The sequence below is a fragment of the Balaenoptera musculus genome, chromosome 12 (assembly GCF_009873245.2).
Source record: "Balaenoptera musculus isolate JJ_BM4_2016_0621 chromosome 12, mBalMus1.pri.v3, whole genome shotgun sequence".
In the NCBI taxonomy this organism is placed as follows: domain Eukaryota; kingdom Metazoa; phylum Chordata; class Mammalia; order Artiodactyla; family Balaenopteridae; genus Balaenoptera; species Balaenoptera musculus.
In genome coordinates this window covers 89,306,286-89,329,585 of record NC_045796.1, presented here as the reverse complement: position 1 = coordinate 89,329,585, position 23,300 = coordinate 89,306,286, and the positions used below count along the sequence as shown (strand labels likewise).

Here is a 23,300-nt window from a genome sequence, read left to right as displayed (position 1 = left end):
ATTTTCAAATACCCCTTGCCAACTATTCAAAGGACACTTAAAATAATCATATAAACATGATAATGAGTTGAGAAGAGCAATGTCAAATCACTCTGTTATTATTAATGAAAATTAACCTACTGAACCTAAGTCATTACACTCATAAAAGTATATGATGGTAGGTGTTTGGAGCCAGCAAAAGTGTCAAAGTTCAGTTAATTCAAACCTTTCTTATTGTCACTGTAAAAAACTTGGCCATTTAATGCAGTTTGCCAAGGATCACTGAGATTGTTAATGGCAGGCAGTATAGTGAATGCTTTGATATATTCAAAGCACTAGGCTTGTCTCTAATTTTTCTTCTCTAACTTATTTTATAAATGATTTTCTCTTTTTATATATAATTATAATAAATATATAAATTATATATATATAACTTTATAAATAATTTTTATTTATAAATAATTTTCTTATCTGTAAAATCATCAGTACTAGATCTACTTCATAGAGGAGGATTAAGTATATTAATTACTGGGCAGGTTACTCTGTCACCAGCTATATCAAATGTGCTTATGTTTACCTGAAATAAAGTTATAGAACACAATTACTCCCCTTCAATGCCCTCTCACTTGCCACCCCCTATGACTTTGCAAAAAAAAAAAAAAAAAAAAATCTAGGTAAACTCTAAACAACTGTCACATGGCATATAAGTCTGTCTATATCATGCCTGGTTTAATCACATTTTATAGATTAATTATTAATAACGCTCATTCACTTTGAAAAGTATTTGCGTTGGGATGGTAAATTACATGAGGTCTTCATCATATAGTTTCCACCTTGTTTTAATGTAATTAAATTAATAATAATTTGTATTATTTTCTTCCTAGTCTATTTCTCTTAACCTTTCAGAGTCAAATTGTTGTCTCTTTTAAACAATACAGAATTAGGTTTGTTTTAGTTCTATATTTCAGCTATTTTAATAGATGTTACAGTTACTGTGTGTGTGTGTGTGTGTGTGTGTGTGTGTGCAAATGTCTGTGTCTATAAAATCCTTTTATTTCCTGTTTTACTCTGTGAATTACATTTGGTTTCTTTGTTTTATTAGCTTCTGGTGTGATTTATATCTTATAATTTGTAATATTTGTCAGATTCTGATATTCTTTTAAATTTATGTAATCTACTTGGCCTCCTATTTCTTGGTTGAACAACTTCAGAGATTATCTACTGAAATATTGTAATAAAGATTAGAAAATTAGAATATTTATATATTTTTCCATTTAACTTTAGTTCATTATATCTTGTTTTATTATTTATTTTGCTTTTGTTTAAAATTTCAAATTAAACACTCAAATCTCCATTTGCTGTATTCCTCTTAAAAAAATAAGAAGATTGATACACCTACAGTTCATCCTAATGTGCCCTGTTTCTAAATTTGTTTGTTTGTTTTTTGGTATAATGAATGTAGTCATGATTTTGGGATTGTTTAACTTTATATCCACATTTAAATACACTCCACACTCATCTTTAATTCACTTCTGGAGGTTTTCCCTCCATCATTGGTAGGATTCTTGTGCTGAACAATAACCCTTCCTTCATAGGAAGGGTCAAAATATTAAGAGGAGACTGGAAGAAGTTGATTCCAACCCTCATGGATGACTTTGACGGGTTCAAGACTTCAGTGAAGGAAGGAATTGCAGATGTTGTAGAAACAGCAAGAGAACTGGAATTAGGAGTGGAGCCTGAAATGTGACTGAATTGCTGCAATGCAATCTCGTGATAAAACTTGAGAAGATGAAGAGTTGTTTCTTATGGATGGGAAGAGAAAGTGGTTTCTTGATATGGAAATTACTCCTGATGAAGATGCTGTAAAGATTGTTGATATTACAGCAAAGGATTTAGAATATTACATAAACGTAGTTGATAAAGTATGGTCAGGGTTTAAGAGGATAGACTCCAATTTTGAAAGAACTTCTATTGTGGGTAAAATGTTATCAAACTGCATTGCATGCTATGAAGAAATCAGTCCTGAAAGGAAAAGTCAATTGATGATGCAAAATTTATTGTTATCTGATTTTTAGAAATTGCTGCAGACACCTCAGCCTTCAGGAACCACACTGCTCAGTCAGCAGCCATCAGCATGGAGGCAAGACTCTCCACCAGCAAAAAGATTCAGATTCACTAGTCTCAGATGATGGTAAGCAGTTTTTAGCAATAAAATGTATTTAAAATAAGGTGTGTACATTGTTTTTAGATATAATGCTATTGTACACTTAGATTTACAGTATAGTGTAAACATAACTTTTGTATGTACTTGGAAACCGAAAACTTCCTGTGACTCCCTATATTGCGATATTCACTTTATTGCAGTGGTCTGAAACTGAACTCAGCATATCTCTGAGGTGTGCCTATAGTAATTTTTTTTTAAATTATATAAATCTTTTTCTTAGATTTTTATTATGAGATCACCTTTTTGATGTAGTCTAATTTAAACTGATTTAACAAAAAATTATATTGATAAAAATATAAAAGCAAAGGAAAATAACGAAAAAATGTCAGTAAAAATGACTTTAATCATAACATACTATACATGAAGGTGATTTCACGTAAACCCATGTATCTATATGTAAATTGCACAGAGTGGTAATTCTTCCAAAGTTCTTCCCTATTTCAACATAGGAGTTTTTGCTACAGTTGACAACAGCCAACTGTCCCCTTCAATTTTCTTATCTTTGCTTGAGGAAATTGGATCTCTTGTTTCTGGCCTTTCAATACAGCCCTTATACCTTTCAGTATTTAGTTACTATCTTTCCAAATTGATAGTCTAAACCAACTTAGAGCAATATTTTCTGTTTATAATATATTTCTGTCTGACTTATATTTCTGGTCTTTGTGGCACCCTTTTTACTTCATATAATAGAATTTATAGGTATAACCTATCTACACATCTAATAATGTAAAAAATCAAGATGATGCTCTAAGTGTGATATAAGATGATATAAAAGGACACTAATTTGTAATTGAATGTATTTATGTATAAAAAATACATCTTTAGTAGAAATGACTGAAGCAGAAGATATATTGAAGTGGTTAGCTGTTTGCACCCAAAGGCAGAATTACTATGGGTGAAGCAATTATAATTGGAGACTGAGAATTGTAGTTTGGTATTAGAAATTCAAAGTAGGATGATATAATGTTCCAATGTGGTTAATGAATTTTAACAAATTCCTGAATAGAACATAATATTTTCTTGGTTAACATAAAAGTTTCATTCTTGGAAAATCCAATGATTATTAACATTTTGTAGAAATATTTTGTGTCAGTAAGTAAAATGAAGTTAAGATCTTGACTCAGATATTTATTGCAAGGTTTTATATACATACATAATGTAGGATGAAACTCTTGGAAATTGTAAAAAACCATGGAACACCTTTTTTTGTTCAGGTGTTCACCAATCACCTGCTAAATGCCAGTTGTTGCAGCCAATTATACTGAATATTAGAATGACCCAAAAATTTCCAAAATGTCCCCAGAACACAAGATCATTTCTTTGAATGATCATTGACATAAAATAAATTTCTCCAGTTTACTAAAGCACTCACCATTTTCACCTAATCATATACTAGTGTGTCAAGCATTTTGTCAACATTATTAATAATATGCATATACATGCTCATATATGTGTACATGGATACACAGTGCTAAAATAAATTGCTATTAAGTTGAAAGCTATTCAGTTACAAGTATATCAGTTTTGTAAAAAACTGTCAAGAAAATTACAGTGCTCCATATATATTATTTACAATTTTAAAATATTCTTATAATTTCATAGAATTTTTACTTTGAGAAAATAAATTGAGCTAATGGAAAACTTCATGAATGAGCTAATGGAATAACTCTATTATTAAATAAATTAAGTTGATTTATATTTAAATTTGAAAGAAGTGAATAATATGCATGAAAGGACAAAGAAACACATTAGGTGAAAGTCTGTATGTTGAAAATGTGGTCTCAGTATTAAATATTGTGATTTAATAGTTTTATTCACCATTTAGATTTTTTAATAGAAAAATATTCTAGAAATAGAAGACATTAAAGATATTACTCTATGTATTACTCTAAGTCCTAAGATTATGGTCCATATGTCTTATATACAGCAGATGCTCCATTAATATTGTTTTACTATGTAATCATAAAACGTATCTTAAAATTGGGTGAGGCTCAAGAGAAAGGTCATCTTAAAAGTTCTGAATAAATAGCATAAAAAAATTCATAGTCTTAGAAGATAATTTGAAAAGCAATGAAAAAAAGGTTAGACATATAAAAAGCTATCTAGATATTATGGACTAAAATAAAAATATGGCCCAGGTAGCACAGAATCATCTAGCATGCATAAAAACAGTTTTATTATTTGACATATGAAAAAAGCATGAAAAATCATAGAGCCTGAAGCTATAATATAGTCAAACTTTGACTGTATATGCTTAACACCATATTGCTTTGCTCCCAAAAGAGAAAAAAAAAAAAAGATACCTGAGAGAGAATTATGTATACATTAGCTAAGTTTCAACCCATACTATAGTTGAAACTTAATTATACAAAAATGCTTCCTTTAATTAAGTTTATTATAAGTAATTTTGGCATGCATATGGACAGTATAATAATATCTATTTTGGAATAGCTTAAATGAATTAAGTAATGTCCTCTATATCATTTTACTATAAAGCTTAAGGAAGCAAGGTGATCTCATTTTCCAGTGGACAATAAAGAGGAAAAAATATATCAGTGCATGTAAATGCAATAGTCAAAAGGATCCAGCCACTAGAGAAAAGGTGGTTTACTGCAGTGGTCCCCGACCTTTTTGGCACCAGGGACCAGTTTCGTGGAAGACAGTTTTTCCACGGACGGGGTGGTGGTGGCGGGAATGCTTCAGGCGGTAATGTGAGCAACGGTACAGGCAGTAATGCGAGCAATGATTGGGGCAGTAATGTGAGCAATGGGGAGCGGCAGATGAAGCTCTGCCCACTGTCCTGCCACTCACCTCCTGCTGTGCAGTCCAGTTCCTGCCAGGGGACCCCTGGTTTAGTGCTACCAAGACTAATCAAAACCAAAAATACATACATACATACATACACACATACACACAAGCAATAAGCCACTTTTATATATAGTCCAGTTTATTTTTCTTTTTCCAAAAGTAAAATGTAACACAAAAACTTTTGCAAAGTTTGCAGGTTAAACCAAAAATTAAAAATAAACAGAAAACAAGAAATTCATATCTTAATAAAAAGGCACTGATTTCAGGGCAGAAATTACAATAGTCTTAGAAATTAATAATCATAAGACTTCTTGGTTCAGAAATAACTTTTTAAAACACGAGTAAAATATATTTCTGTGACAAATTCACATAAATATATGTTTATACAAGCCTCCTGACTCTACAGACATAGGTCTTGAAACTATATCTGCTTTTATCATGGACTTTTATATTTTACACTTTGAAATAGGACTCTTGCTTATGACTGAAAAATAGTGGTTTTGGTTATACTTAGCATTACATGGACAATGTGAAACTCCTAAAATAGACTGTAGAGAAACAGGTTTAATTTAAGTTTCCAGAAAGAAAGCCATAAAATTCAGTGCTATAAAATAAACTGCTTGTGTCTTTAGAAAGTGAAAATAATAGTTATTTTAGTAGTTTAAAAAGATACTTGCTTTCTAAATGAAATGAAATGACCATGAGATGTGTTCTGAAGAGAATATTAATTTACCTATGGATGGTGCATTATTTGATCTCATTTCCACAACATTTTGCACAATGTTTTCTAATTAGGGAGTGCTCAATAAATGTTTGATGAGTGTATGAATGAATTGATTTCATTTTGTTATATGTCTGGTAGCAAGTAGGGATTGGTGACTTGCGCATAAACTTGAAGCTTCATACATGCGTTGGAGCCATGAACACTTCACAGTCTTTCCTGGTTTTCTGAAATTATGATCCCATACTTGGCAAAAACTATCTGGAAGTCCTGAGGGACAAAACTTTGATGGGATTTTTTTGTCCCCATTAAGTTTTTCCAAATTCCCAGAAAATATTTTTGAACATTTTAGGGCAAAAGTGTGGTCAGGCTCAAACCTGAGTTAAATATTTCATTTACATTATACACTTTAAGCTGTACTATTATGAAGTATATATCAATAGAAAAATATTTTTGCATGAATGATCAACCATCTGTTAACATTATTATTATTGTTGTTATTTTGTTGTTTTGCTAGTGTCATTCGTTTGAAAGAAATCCTTAATTTCTATTACAGTACTGTAATTGTTTGGCTTTATAAGTTGTACCTTGTGAGTTTAGTTTTATTTATTTTATTTTTTAAAATTTTTATTGGCATATAGTTGATTTATAATGTTGATTTATAATGTTGTGTTAGTTTCAGGTGTACAGCAAAGTGAATCAGTTGTACATATACATATATCCACTCTTTTTTTTTTTTTTTTTTAGATTCTTTTCCCATATAGGCCATTGCAGAGTATTGAGTAGAGTTCTCTGTGCTATACAGCAGGTTCTTATTAGTTATCTATTTATATATAGTAGTGTGTATATGTCAATCCCAACCTCCCAATTTATCCCTCCCCTACCATCCCCTCATAACCATAAGTTTGTTTTCTACATCCATGACTCTATTTCTGTTTTGTAAATAAGTTCACTTGTACCCTTTTTTTAGATTCCACATATAAGTGATAGCATATGATATTTGTCTTTCTGTTTCTGACTTACTTCACTCAGTATGACAATCTTTAAGTCCATCCATGTTGCTGCAAATGGCATTATTTTGTTGTTTTTAATGGCTGAGTAATATTCCACTGTATATATGTTCCACATCTTCTTTATCCATTCCTCTGTTGATGGACATTTAGGTTGCTTTCATGTCCTGGTTATTGTAAATAGTGCTAAAATGAACACTGGGGTGCATGTATCTTTTTGAATTATGGTTTTCTCTGGGTATATGCCTAGGAGTGATATTGCTGGGTCATATGGTAGTTTTATTTTTGTTTTTTAAGGAACTTCCATACTGTTCTCCATAGTGGCTGTACCAATTTACATTCCCACCAACAGTGTAGGAGGGTTCCCTTTCCTCCACACTCTCTCCAGCATTTATTGTTTGCAGATTTTTTGATGATAGCCATTCTGACCAGTGTGAGGTGATACTTCATTGTATCAATAGTGTAATTTTAAAAGTTCTCCATTTCAAAATCGTGGAGATATTTTTCTACATTTCTTTCAATTACATCATAATTTTTATTTTCCTTTTAACTTTAGGTCTCTGAACACATTCAGAATCTGATCCCAAATAAAGTATAAGGTTGCAATTCAGTTTCATCTAATAGTAAGCCATTTCCCCATTACACTGTACTAAAGAACCCTGTGTATTCTCATTAAATTATGGCTAAACTTCTTATATATAAGGATCCCATACATACATCCTTGTTCTCAGAGGTCTCTGTTGGCCCACTGTTGGTTTTTAAAATGACACCACATGGGGTTTGTAGTCTGGGTATATGAAATTCCACCCCATTACTCTTCCTTTGCAAAGATGATTAAGCTATTTATAAAATATTATTTTTGTATATAGCTTTTAGAACATGTTCATTAGTTTCTAAAATAACATACAGTGCTTTGATATAGCACTGAATGTGTGAATTAACTTGGGAAGAATTGGTATCTTGGCCAGTTTATGGCTTAATATCTAAGTCAAAGGGTTATGTTTCAATGTGTTCAGAACATCTATTATTTTCTTTTGTTAACTGAAGTTAATAGAGTAATAGAGTTTTTTATAGATAACTTGAGCATCTTTTGCAAGTTAATTCTAAAATTTTGTATATCTTTTGCTATTATAGTAAGTGATATACAATAATTTCTAGATATTATGACTGATATATAGGAATTAACATTATATTAATTATATATTAATTTTAATTTAATATGAATTTTATATGAAGTACTGCTATATGAAGTATTTACACTTGCCATCTTTGCTAGGTGCTAGTTTAGTATTAATTTATGGGACAATGTTAAGAAGTCATAAAATTATTGGTAATTTTAACTGCAAAAATTGAAAGACATTTTGCAAATAAAAGAAAAATTACCATAAACAGAGTGAAACACAGTCAGAAAAAAATGCATTTATATTACAGAATAAAGGATATTTTTTTTATAAATAAAAGATCCTGAAAAATAATTGTTTTATTAAACAAATATTTATGGATCTGTCATTTGTGACTGACATCTTTACCATAGCATAATGTTTTCAAGGTTCGTTCATGTTGTGGCATGTATTAGTAATTCATTACTTTTATTGCTGGGTAATATTCCATTTCATGAATGTAATGCATGTTATTTTCAATTTATCATCACTTGATAAACATTTGGGTTGTTTCAACTTTTTGACTATTATGAATAAAACTTTACAAACTTTAATGTAGAAGTTTTTGTGTAGAAATATATTTTCATTTTTTTGAGTATCTACTAGAAATGGAATTGCTGGGTTTTATGGAAATCTATAACTCCCCTTTTCAAAGTACCTGCATGCACCATTTTATATACCACCAGCAGCATATGAGGGTTCCAATTTCTCCAAATCCTCACCAACACCAGAATTTTCTATTACTCTTTCTTTTTGATCATGTTATTGATAATAGGGAGTATAAAGTATTATCTGTATTTTAATTTTCATTTCCATTATTTTGTCATTAAATAAGTTAGTTATGTTTGCCTCTCTCTTTTTTAATTTCTTACTAGTTTGAAGAAGTTCCATTGTATCTTCTTTTTTCTTTTTGTTTTTGATTGTTTTTATCATGAAGGGGTGTTGGATTCTGTCAAATGCTTTTTTTCCTCTGCATCTATTGAAATATCATGTGTCTTCTTTTTCACCTTTATTAAATCAACATGACATATTACATTAATTGATTTTAGAAAGTTAAACCAACTTTGCACTTCTGTGATGAATCCCACGTGGTCATGGTGTATAATCTTTGTTACATGTTACTGGATCTGCTGCGTACAATTGTGTTGAGGGTTTTTGTGTTCAGATTAATTAGACATGTTGGTCTGTAGTTTTACTTTCTTGTGATGTTTTTGGTTTTGTTATCAACGTAACACTGGCCTCATAGAATGAGTTGAGAAATGCTCCCTCATTTATTTTTAGAAGAGTTAATAATTTCTATTATTTCTGCTTTACATGTTTCAAGTATTCCCCAGTGAAGCTATTTAGTCCTGGATATTTTTTAGTGTGAATCTTTTGTTTGCTCATTGAATTAATAATTCAAACTTTTCACTTAAAAAACCCATCTATTTAGATTTTCTGTTTCTTCTGGAGTCAGTTTCAGTAGTTCATGTTTTTCTAGGAATGTCTCCATTTCTTCATAGTTACCTAGATTTTTGGATATACAGCTGTTCATTATGTTTCCTTATAATCTTTTTTCTTTCTGTAATTTCAGTAATAATGCTCTCTTTATCATTACTAATTTTAGTAATTTGATTCTTATCTCTGTCTTAGTATAGATAAGGATTATTCATTTTGTTAATCATTTCAATGGATAGACGTTGGTTTTGTTGATATTCTCTCTTCTTTATCTATACTCTATTTAATTCATTTCACTCTACAGTTTATGATTTCCTTCCTTTCTACATTTTCCATCATGTTAAATTAGAAGTTTAGGATATTGATTGAGATTGTCCTTGTTTATTACAGCTATAATTTTTATTCTAACCACTGCATCACCTACATCACATGGGTTTTGACATGTTGTGTCTTCATTTTAATTAATCTCAATTGATTTTCTTATTTCCATTATGATTTATTTTTGATTAATTGACTTATATGGATTGTGTTAATTTCCATGTTTTTGTGAATTTATCAAATTGCTTATTGTTTTTGATTTCTAATCTCATTTCAGGGTGGTCAGAAAACATACTTTTTAAAAATTTCAATATGTTTAAATATATTGCAGCTTGTATTAATATATGATCTATCTTGGAAAATGTTCCATGTGCATTTGAGCATAATGTTATTCTGCTGCTGTTGACTGGAGTGTTTATCTACTCATTCTACTTGAGTTATAATGTCATTCCAATGTTCTGTAGACTTGATGTTCTCCTGCCAACTGTTGTGTCCACCACTGAAAGTGCAGAAATGGAGTCTTCAGCTATCCTTGTTGAACTGGCTATTTCTCCCTTCAATTCAGTCAGTTTTTATTTCATGCATTTTGGGTCTCTGTTGTTAGGTGCATATGTTTATAATTGCTACATATTCTGATGGATTGACTCTTTTATCATTATAAAATATTGTTCCTTTTCTCCAGTGAACTTCTTTTCTTTTAGAGTCTATTGTTTTGATATTAATATAGAAATTCCAGCTTTCTATGGTTGTTGTTTGAACAACATATCATTTCTCAACATTTTACTTTCAATCTGTTTGTACATTTAAATGTAGAGTATGTCTCCTATAGACAGTATACACTTGTATATATCTAGAAATTATCTTGCCTGAAAAATCTCTCCTTTTTATTGGATTTTTAATCCACTTGATTGTAATGTTATTATTGATATAGTTGGAATTATGTCTGCTATTTCCTTTTGTTTTGCAGACATTTTGTGTCTTTTTTTAAACCTCTATTCTTCTGATACCACTTCCTTTTGTATTAAGAAAATATTTTTGAGGGCAAAATTTTAATACCTGTAATGCTATTTTACTGTACTGTTTTAGTTATTTTCTTAATAGCTGCTCTGCAGATTACCGTATACATCTTAACATATCAGAATCTGTCACAGATTTAATCTCCCACAGATACTAACTTAATTTTAATGTGATAAAATTATTTCTATATGAGCCTATTCTTTATCAGCCTCATTTTTGTTCTATTGTTATTTATAATATATAATAGACATAACATAACATATAATAACTATATATGTATATGTTTGATGCATGAATGCCATTTTAAACAAAAATAAATATTATTAAATATTATTAAATATTTCAATCATGGCTTATCAGTACAATTATAATATTTTGATAAATAGGTGATATTTTTTGTTGAAATGATGAATAAAATACCTGGATATATTAATTTCCTCTTCATAAATAGCTTCTTGTTGACACCTACTTTCTTCATAGTCAGTTGCGTTTTCCAGACACATTTTGCAAAACCATGTGGAAGTACATAGGCACCAATATCCCTTATCATCTTCTTTAATCAACCAACTACATCCATTTGCACATATCTATAAATATAAAAAATAAGAATTTTGTAAATGTCCATTATATACTAAAATATTACAATTATTTTTGTTTGAATTTCTTATTTTCCCTATGTATTAAATTCATGTGTTCTTTTAGCAAGGATGAAACAAATTCACTTTTGATTTATATTAAAATTGTTCTCAACAGTCAAATTCATTTCATTCTCAAATTATAACAGTAATACATAAATTGTAATAAGTTAAAAAGTTCAATATCCACTATAAAATTGTTGAATTTTTTTAAGCTTTTGTTTAAGTCAAATTTTTATTCACATTGCTAAAATGTTAACTGTTATAGTGGAAATAGCATTATATTGAGAACCAGATCCATGGAAAACCTGTTTCCTTTATCACTAAATAGCTTTTTCTCCTTGAGTGAGGTATTTGGATCTGCCTTTGAACTGACTGTAACATTTTATTGCATCCCTATGAAAAATTAATTAAGTAAAATTTTAACACTTTATTTTATATTTGCCTGGAAGTCATAATTATACCTATTCTTAAAAAAATTATCACTTTAACTATTTTTAGAGATCTTACACAGATATGCCCAATAGATTTACCTGAAAGAATTAGGCAAACTTTGTCATCAGAGAAGTGCACGTCTTATGGAAAGCTTAAACTCAGGCATATCTTTTCCTAGCTCTCAGAAGAGAATTCAAAACACAATAGAACTTTGATAACTTTAAAAAATGTTCCTCTGAATATTTCCTTATGGTTTTGTTTTCGTTATTTTTTTAACTCCATTAACTTATTTCCTATCAGTAGCAACACAATTAGGAATTTGGTTTTGCAGTGTGATCCTTTAATGACAAATTAATTATTTATAGAGATCTAGTCTCTGTTGGGTAAGCGTTAGATGAGAATCTGTTTTTCCATTTTTCTATTTGGAGCTCAAGTCAATTAAGAATTCTAAATCCACTAGGAAGGAGAACAGGTCTTTGATGTGGACAGATGAGTATTTTTTTCAAATGCTATTTACTCTTAATCATTGACTAAAGTATTATAATTGAATTTACATGTTTTCTCTATGTGTTTGTACTTCAGAAAATCCTTATCCCTCACTTAGTGCCCAATCATTCTTACATACAGAGTATATTTGCTGTAAAGTTTCTTAAAGGAAAATTGTTATAATTGGCTTACAAAGTTAAATAAGCTCTTACATATAAAACACCAGATATTAGCATTTAATGACACTATTTTATTATTCTCTCTCTCCGTATATATCTATGTGTACATTATATGTATGTATGTATATATGTAATATATGTTTATATACATCTGTACATACATATATATTCATATTATTAATTTTATTTTCTGAAATTTGTGATTGTGTTGCATTTTATCCTCAATTACTTTAATGTGTATTCTTATAAAAACAAGGATATACTCTTTCATTACTTCAGTAATATTATCAAAGTTAAGAAATTAACTTTGATTTTAATACTATATTTTGTAACCAGCAAACTTTATTCAAATTTTGCCAATTCTTCTAATATACTATATAAAAATACAATACGTAAATTCTTCACTTTCAACACAACTAGGAAATACAACGCACTAAAACTTCAATCACTCATAAGTAACATACATAAACACCAGTAATTAATGGTTGTGTTTTTTCTCCTTGTTTGTCTATACTGTCTTGTAGAGATTGTATTGGAAAATTTGGATTTATATTTAAATTTTCCATTATCTCCTTCCATTATCCCATTTACCTTGGAAGTTCTCTTAGTTGATTTGCTTTAATTCTAAAAGCAATATAATTTAATTAGTCTTATTCTAAAATCTAATTTGGCTTGTGTTCTGTACACATACACACAATATGTCTTCTTGATTTCTTGGTATAAGTTTTTTTAATTTGTGAGGTATTAGTATTATTGTACTTTAGCATGCACAGTCCTGTTAAACTGTATGTGCAGTCTGCTTGTAGAGACAAAATTATATGGGTTTTCAAATAAGTAGATGAGACCCAGGCTGCACTGTCCAGTGTGGCCCCTCAGGAGAGAGCCACTTTGTGTGGTTATCTGCTTCCTGTCACTCAGACTCTAACCCTGTGTCTGTTACCGCAGCTCTGACACTCACTGCCCCACCTGTAGCAGCTGCCCCATCTTTCCTGTTTGATTGTTTTTCTTGTTTCCTGGTCTGGTCAAGAGTATACAGATCGATCCATTTGGCCCATGAAAACTATGGAAAAGAGCAATGCTTCCCAGGTACTGGGTAAATACAGAGATTTTGTTTGTTTGTTTGCATGTTTTCAATATAGTCTGGGATGATTCAGTAAACACAAGGAAAAAAATTAGATATTACCAGCTAATCACACTCAGAGCTTAGAATCTGTGAGGCTTCATGTATGCTTAATTTTTGATTTCTACTGAAAAACACAAAAAACTGTATGATTTGCTATTTTATGCTGGAGAGAAAAATGTCATACACTAAAGAATCATTGTATTTTTAGTTATTAGAAATCTAGGTCACTAATACACAAAAAAATCATGACAAAACAATGTTTTAACAACAAAGAATAATAGTGCAGTATTCAGACTATGGCAAACTAGTATTTCCTATAATTATATACCTTCCTTTTTGGTTTATTTTCAAAATAATTTATTACTAGGATTTAAGAAAAACTGAAAGAACCAAATGAAAACGTGTCTAATGGGTTTTCCTTAAACTATGTACCAAAAATCACACATCCTTTGTCTAAAAATTGTGATATGAACACCTAAATTGCATTTAAAGCTTTGTTAAATGCTTTCATCATATGCTGATGGTGGTGAACTCTTTACTGCAATTATTTACTGTATCTAAAAACCATTAAGTAGTTGCTGACACTAAGAAATATTCAACTTGATATTTCAGCAGAGTTTCTTATCTATTCATAGTCTAGTCTTCTACTAGAGTTTTAGTTTTCTATAATTAAATTTAGAGATAAGAAGAGATCTCTCAGAAAAACTTATAAGACAGTAAATTATATCAGTGGCTACTTACTGAGTTGAATCAACCTTGCACATCTAGGGGAAAGATTTTTTGGTTTTTCAATATAGAAAATCAAGGAATCTACTTAAAAGGAGTCCAATAACCCTCTGAAATTTTATGAAAAACAGTGTGCTTGTGTGTGCATAAGCTATCGTGAGGGAACTGTTTCCAGCTTTCATCAGATTTTCAATGAGCATTTTGAGCAAAAAAAAAGGTTGAGATCTACTCAGGTATGCCTATGATTAGAGTAAAACCTATAACTACAAATATAAATTACCCTGGAAAACTCAGTGGTTATACATAATACTACATATAATAAAAGTTACATTAGCAATTATAATTATATTATGATATTTGTAATTAATAATTATATTATAGTGAATTATTAACTTGTGTCATTGTACAAAATGCCATCATTAAAAAATACACAAAAATGGAATTATATTTTATTTTATTCTTAATATTAAAAATGTTTATTTGAGGCAGAAATGTAATAAAATTTTAAATCTACGCTGTGGATGATCTTTCCTTTACAAGGAGAATAGAGGGAAAACAAAACTTCCAGAATTTCTTTTTCTGGAAATTCATTACTACTGATGCATATATATTACAGAATATTACTACAAAAAATTAACTTCTGCTGGATAGAAGCTACATGTATAATATTTACAACATACTTTTGAAAAATGTTTTGCATATGCAAGTAAACAACTTTATTAAATTTGCTATCATTTCATGGAATATCTTGTATGTTTCTATAAATTATTTTGTCATTTCCACATTATATTAGTAAAGTCACTCAGCAAAGGGATCTAATGGGGAGAAACTCTAAGGCCTAATATGTGACACATACTTTACCATTTTTTGGCCCTTGTTAACTAAATAGATATGCAAAGAGAGTTCAGGGATACGACTGAGTGACTTTTCTTTATCATGATATGCAGAAACCTGGATTCTTAGAAAAATATTAATCAAGTAAAAATTGCACTGGACAAAGTTAAACAGACAAGAAAGACTTTATTCATGACCATTGCAATAGGAGAGAGATGGAACTCAACTCTGCTGAGACAATACACATGTGTGTTTTTAAGTACTGGCATGAGATAGTGGAACAGTACTGGAGAAAATTAGGTAAGAGACTGACCAACGAGATATGTGGTGTACACTGAGTTATTCCTGAGTTTGCAAGTGTTTTGCTCTGTGAGTAAGCTTGGCCTTCTGTGTTTGCTAATTGTGCCCTTAACAGAATTGTTTGGTGGTCTTTTGGAGGGTCAACAGTGAACAAACACAACATTCTGCAAGGATCCAATTAAAATAGCCTCATTATCAAAGCTCAGGACCTTAGACTGCAAACGGTACCCTGCTCTGAGACCACTGGATTTTCTTCTCTTCTACTACGACAGTAACATAGGTACATACAGGTACATTTTAGGAATTTTTTGATTATGTATTCCAATTGGATCTAAAGAGATGAAATCTCTCTCTGTCAACATCACTTCCTCTGGGGAATCTGTAAGAGTATGTTTAGGTCCTGTAACATCATCATCCAGATGATGTAAATGAGTGATGATTTCAGATGGTCACATCAGTCTGCATTCCATGAACAGAATATTCCTTGAGTCACCTTTTCAAAGTCTTGTGAACACTTTTGTTGGCCCTGAGCTGGGACCAGCTTCTCTGGCAGGTTCTGGAGATGTGACACTGCACAGATGCCTGATATGTTTTCTGGGGTCCTCCTGGTGTCTCTGGCCTTAACACAAACAATCCCCCCTTCCTGTTGTAAGTCATGGGCATCTCTCTAATTGTTATAATTTCTCAAGGACAGCCTGCAATTGCAGTGGCCACTCTGGGGGAATTTTGACATGAACAAGATTGTTCACTTGACAGATGCATTAGAACAAAAAGAGAAAAGGTCTCGGGAGCTGTGTCTACCATGTCTAATAGAGAGATTACTGTTTAATGCACAAGAATGTGTCAGGTCTTAGTTTCAGCATGCAGGATCTTCGTTGAGGCATGCAGGAGCTTTACTTGTGGTGTGGGCTCTTCATTGCGGTGTGTGGACTTCTCTCTAGTTGTGGCATGTGGGTTCCAGGGCGCATGGGCTTTGTAGTCTGCGGCACATGGGCTCTCTTGTTGAGGTGCGTGAGCTCAGTAGTTGTGGTGTGTGGGATTATTTGCCCCACGGAATGTGGGATTTTAGTTCCCTGACCAGGGATTGAACCCAGGCCCCCTGCATTGGAAGGTAGATTTTTTATCACTGGACCACCAGGGAAGTCCTGAAGATAGTTAACTTTTAACCATCATGATTGTATAACTGTCTGAAGCTAGCTTTCCTTCACTTCTTCTTTTTTGCTGTTTCTTCCTTTTTTTTCTTAGGAAAAATTTAAATTAATTGATCCTAAATAATTTTCTATAATTATATGTACGTTCTAGGACTATTGTTCACACAGTCAAAAATAAAAGGAGAAGAAAATGTTTAACTGTGTTATATTTGTGTTTTCCCTTTGCCAAAAATTTAACAAAGCAGAAAAAGTGTACCTGTGTGTGCAGGTAATTTAATTAGTCTTTTAGATGAAAAGAGCACTAGGCCCTTAGAGTTCTGACATGAACTCAGAAGTCTTGATTTTTTTAAATATGTGAACACAGAGGTTTATTTATATTAAAAAAAAAATCTTATGTAATTTCCCAATAACTAAAAGACTCCTTAGGCAAATTAGAACAATTTAATTTAACTTTTAAAAAAGTGTTCTATTATTGTTTCCTCAGATTGTTTATAATTATAAAACTATGAATTTGACATAATTGAAATTGTATTTATTTTTTGAAATTTTAATAATGAATATAATTTAAACTGTTAAATCTAATTCATTTTCACTGACTCTACTACACTGATGTACTGGAGTGTTTTATTGATGATACTGCAAATTATAAGAACTTAACACGATATTGTAAATTGTAATTTCCAAATCTTTGGAAGACCTTACACTGATACTAAATTGAATCAATAAATTATCTTTGGATACCTTAATAATTTTTAAGTAAGAAAAATAAACAAATATTGATCTCTAAATATAGTTTTAAATTACCGTGTTTCTTATAGAATGGAAATTAAAATGTGCACATGTCATTAAGTGATGTATATTTATGTTTATATAGGTATATTTATGTTTATTTTGTCTAACAAAAAAGTTGATAAAGTGATATAAAATGTGTTCTCATGAAAAAATTAAATAGCTAAAAATTATTGGATTGCTCTCTCTGTGTTTTCTATTAAGTCTAAAAAAGCAAATGTTAATTACTTTATTTAAAGTTGGTAATTATTTTAAAAGAATACAGAGAAATAGAAATATGTATATAAGATAATATGTGATTTGCTTGTTTCCTAAAACACTTAATTATTTAAATTAATATAATATATATTGTTTTTTAATATGCTGATAAAGTCAAATGTTTCCTAAAGATAAAAACTTAAATCATCTATGTGCATAGTTGTGTATCTGTACTTAGCTAAATACATATGTGAAAAAGTATATTAAGCTTAATACATATGTTCATGAATTTTAAAAACAAAATGAAAACTCCCTGACACCATGCACAAAAATAAACTCAAAATGGATTAAAGACCTAAGTGTAAGGGCAGACACTATCAAACTCTTAGAGGAAAACATAGGCAGAACACTCTATGACATACATCACAGCAAGATTCTCTTTGACCCAGCTCCCAGAGAAATGGAAATAAAAACAAAAATAAACAAATGGGACCTAATGAAACTTAAAAGCTTTTGCACAGCAAAGGAAACCATAAACAAGACCAAAAGACAACCATCAGAATGGGAGAAAATATTTGCAAATGAAGCAACTGACAAAGGATTAATCTCCAAGATTTACAAGCAGCTCATGCAGCTCAATAACAAAAAAACGAACAACCCAATCCAAAAATGGGCAGAAGACCTAAATAGACATTTCTCCAAAGAAGATATACAGATGGCCTACAGACACATGAAAGAATGCTCAACATCATTAATCATTAGAGAAATGCAAATCAAAACTACAATGAGATATCATCTCACACCAGTCAGAATGGCCATCATCAAAAAATCTAGAAACAATAAATGCTGGAGAGGGTGTGGAGGAAAGGGAACACTCTTGCACTGTTGGTGGGAATGTAAATTGATACAGCCACTATGGAGAACAATATGGAGGTTCCTTAAAGAACTACAAATAGAACTACCATATGACCCAGCAATCCCACTACTGGGCATATACCCTGAGAAAACCATAGGTCAAAAGGAGTCATGTACCAAAATGTTCATTGCAGCTCTATTTACAATAGCCAGGACATGGAAGCAACCTAAATGTCCATCGACAGATGAATGGATAAAGAAGATGTGGCACATATATACAATGGAATATTACTCAGCCATAAAAAGAAATGAAATGGAGGTATTTGTAATGAGGTGGATGGAGTTAGAGTCTGTCATACAGAGTGAAGTAAGTCAGAAAGAGAAAAACAAATACAGTATGCTAACACATATATACGGAATCTAAGGGAAAAAAAAAAAAAAAAAAGGCCATGAAGAACCTAGTGGCAAGACGGGAATAAAGACACAGACCTACTAGAGAATGGTCTTGAGGATATGGGGAGGGGGTGGGGTGAGATGTGACAGGGTAAGAGAGTGTCATGGACATATATACACTACCAAATGTAAAATAGATAGCTAGTGGGAAGCAGCCACATAGCACAGGGAGATCAGCTCGGTGCTTTGTGACCACCTAGAGGGGTGGGATGGGGAGGGTGGGAGGGAGGGAGATGCAAGAGGGAAGAGAAATGGGAACATATTGTATATGTATAACTGATTCACTTTGTTATAAAGCAGAAGCTAACACACCATTGTAAGGCAATTATACTTCAATAAAGATGTTTAAAAAAAAAAAAAACATAATGAAAGATATATTTGAGAGCATACGTGAAATTAAAAGTTCTGAAGAATTTGAAGTCTGTTTGTCTGTATTTGTAATGCCTTTCTAGATGGTTGTATTTTATGTACAAAAAGATTTGTATTATTTTTTATAAAGTTGGCTCAATATTAATGTATTTATGCATAATGAAAAGAGCTTACAAATCTTTACTGAAAATTTTGTATGAATGATACACCAAACAAAATTAAAATTTGGTTTTTTTTTCTATAAAATGACCAAATTAGGTTGTGTCCAGACAAGAGAGGTTACAAATATTAGGTTAACTCTCTAAACTTTTTGGAAAACTCCTTAATCATTTTGACAAGAAGTTCCTTATCTACTTAAAATTAAAATTCTAAATTTTTTGTTTCTTGTTGTGTTCTTTGGAAATATCTATTTTGTACACGGTAGAGGTAAGATGGGGAAGAAGAGGGCCATTCATTGTATCTTTGCCTTAGGTCCCACAGTTGTTAGTGGTAAGACTGACCAGAGACTAGAAATCTTCCAGAGATTTAACTACATTCCAAAGACAAAGGTAGTTCTTTATGATCTTTAAACAAAAAAGTGGCATTATCACATCTGTGTTTGACTGGCTTTAAATCAGTCTGTAAGTTATAACATAAATAGAAGACAGAAGACTAGGAATAAAGTGATTCTTTTTTTTTTTTTTTTTTTTTATTTTTACAAGAGATAAATAGACTGACACCAAGCATTGTACATGGATGACCACAACAAAAGCAACAATGATTGCAATTACCAAACATGAAACACACTCATACTATGTCATAATATTGACATTCAGTCCAGTAATCCTCCACTGTAACAGCTCCTTTACTTTGCAGTGAAAATTGATTTGTATATTCTTTGCCTCTGAGTCCTTGTGGGATTTTTTTTTTTTTTAATTCAGACAGAAAGTCACAAAAATTATACTCATCCTCATCAGTTCACTCAGTCCCATGTAATTAATTTTTTTTTTCATCTTGATCTTTTGTTAGCACTTTTATGAGTTCATCAGTTTTTCATTAGAGTTCTGAAAATGCTTATTCATTCAGTTCAGCAGTACAGTCAGTTACCAGAAACCTGTATTTGTCAGAGTATTTTCCATGAATTTTTTGAAGATGAAACCCTTTTATAGGAACATATTTGCAAAATCATCAGAGTACACCCAGAGCTGTCTGTAAATGACGAAAGACTTAAAAATGACCACGGTTAAAGATTTGATGAAAGTTCATAATAATGCAGTTGACAAGAAAATTAGTTATTTCTGAGATATACATTTTAAAGTAATAACTAGGATTATTACTTATAACATTAAACCAGAACATATAAGATTTTTAGAAATTTCATATAATGTCTGAAACATTTATATCAACATATTTCCATACACATACAAATATAAGATTTTTAGAAATTTCATGTAATGTTTGAAACATTTATATTAACATATTTCCATACAAATAACCCAATGAAAGTTTAGTATTAGTTGTTTTGTTTGTTTTTTTATACTGCAGGTTCTTATTAGGCATCAATTTTATACACATCGGTGTATACATGTCAATCCCAATCGCCCAATTCAGCACACCATCATCCCCACCCCACCGCAGTTTTCCCCCCTTGGTGTCCATATGTCCATTCTCTACATCTGTGTCTCAACTTCTGCCCTGCAAACTGGCTCATCTGTACCATTTTTCTAGGTTCCACATACATGCATTAATGTACGATATTTGTTTTTCTCTTTCTGACTTACTTCACTCTGTATGACAGTCTCTAGATCCATCCACGTCTCAACAAATGACTCAATTTCGTTCCTTTTTATGGCTGAGTAATATTCCATTGTATATATGTACCACAACTTCTTTATCCATTCATCTGTCGATAGGCATTTAGGTTGCTTCCATGACCTGGCTATTGTAAATAGTGCTGCAATGAACATTCGGGTGCATGTGTCTTTTTGAATTATGGTTTGCTCTGGGTATATGCCCAGTAGTGGGATTGCTGGGTCATATGGTAATTCTATTTTTAGTTTTTTAAGGAACCTCCATATTGTTCTCCATAGTGGCTGTATCAATTTACATTCCCACCAACAGTGCAAGAGGGTTCCCTTTTCTCCACACCCTCTCCAGCATTTGTTGTTTGTAGATTTTCTGATGATGCCCATTCTAACAGGAGTGAGGTGATACCTCATTGTAGTTTTGATTTGCATTTCTCTAATAATTAGTGATGTTGAGCATCTTTTCATGTGCTTCGTGGCCATCTGTATGTCTTCTTTGGAGAAATGTCTATTTAGGTCTTCTGCCCATTTTTGGATTGGGTTGTTTGTTTTTTTAATATTGAGCTGAATGAGCTGTTTATATATTTTGGAGATTAATCCTTTGTCCGTTGATTCATTTGCAAATATTTTCTCCCATTCTGAGGGTTGTCTTTTCGTCTTGTTTATGGTTTCATTTGCTGTGCAAAAGCTTTGAAGTTTCATTAGGTCCCACTTGTTTATTTTTGTTTTTATTTCCATTACTCTAGGAGGTGGATCAAAAAAGATCTTGCTGTGATTTATGTCAAAGAGTGTTCTTCCTATGTTTTCCTCTAAGAGTTTTATAGTGTCCAGTCTTATATTTAGGTCTCTAATCCATTTTGAGTTTATTTTTGTGTATGGTGTTAGGGAGTATTCTAATTTCATTCTTTTACATGTAGCTGTCCAGTTTTCCCAGCACCACTTATTGAAGAGACTGTCTTTTCTCCATTGTATATCTTTGCCTCCTTTGTCATAGATTAGTTGACCAAAGGTGCGTGGGTTAATCTCTGGGCTTTCTATCTTGTTCCATTGATCTATGTTTCTGTTTTTGTGCCAGTACCATATTGTCTTGATTACTGTAGCTTTGTAGTATAGTCTGAAGTCAGGGAGTCTGATTCCTCCAGCTCCATTTTTTTCCCTCAAGACTGCTTTGGCTATTTGGGGTCTTTTGTGTCTCCATACAAATTTTAAGATGATTTGTTCTAGCTCCATAAAAAATGCCATTGGTAATTTGATAGGCATTACATTGAATCTGTAGATTGCTTTGGGTAGTATACTCATATTCACAATGTTGATTCTTCCAATCCAAGAACATGGTATATCTCTCCATCTGTTGGTATCATCTTTAATTTCTTTCATCAGTGTCTTATAGTTTTTCTGCCTACAGGTCTTTTGTCTCCCTAGGTAGGTTTATTCCTAGGTATTTTATTCTTTTTCTTGCAATGGTAAATGGGAGTGTTTCCTTAGTTTCTCTTTCAGATTTTTCATCATTAGTGTATAGGAATGCAAGAGATTTCTGTGCATTAATTTGTATCCTGCAACTTTACCATATTCATTAATTAGCTCTAGCAATTTTCTGGTGGCAGTTTTAGGATTCTCTATGTATAGTATCATGTCATCCGCAAACAGTGACAGTTTTACTTCTTCTTTTCCAATTTGTATTCCTTTTATTTCTTTTTCTTCTCTGATTGCCGTGGCTAGGACTTCTAGAACTATGTTGAATAATAGTGGTGAGAGTGGACATCCTTGTCTCGTTCCTGATCTTAGAGGAAATGCTTTCAGTTTTTCACCATTGAGAATGATGTTTGCTGTGGGTTTGTCATATATGGCCTTTATTATGTTGAGGTAGGTTCCCTCTATGCCCACTTTCTGGAGAGTTTTTATCAGAAATGGGTGTTGAATTTTGTCAAAAGCTTTTTCTGCATCTATTGAGATGATCATATGGTTTTTATTCTTCAATTTGTTAATATGGTGTATCACATTGATTGATTTGCGTATATTGAAGTATCCTTGCATCACTGGGATAAATCCCACTTGATCATGGTGTATGATCCTTTTAATGTGTTGTTGGAGTCTGTTTGCTAGTATTTTGTTGAGGATTTTTGCATCTATATTCATCAGTGATATTGGTCTATAATTTTCTTTTTTTGTAGTGTCTTTGTCTGGTTTTGGTATCAGGGTGATGGTGGCCTCATAGAATGAGTTTGGGAGTTTTCCTTCCTCTGCAATTTTTTGGAAGAGTTTGAGAAGGATGGGTGTTAGCTCTTCTCTAAATGTTTGATAGAATTCAC

The 23,300-nt window shown here is 31.5% G+C and overlaps 1 protein-coding gene across 1 annotated transcript in view; it reads right to left on the bottom strand.

The window, feature by feature from the left end:
• The window catches only part of EYS (eyes shut homolog), a 1,768,116-nt gene that overhangs the window by 1,592,714 nt on the left and 152,102 nt on the right, over positions 1–23,300 (bottom strand). Inside the window, exon 8 of the mRNA XM_036871239.1 lies at positions 11,095–11,261. Coding sequence (XP_036727134.1) covers positions 11,095–11,261 — 167 coding nt within the window. The remainder of the gene's footprint in view (positions 1–11,094; positions 11,262–23,300) is intronic.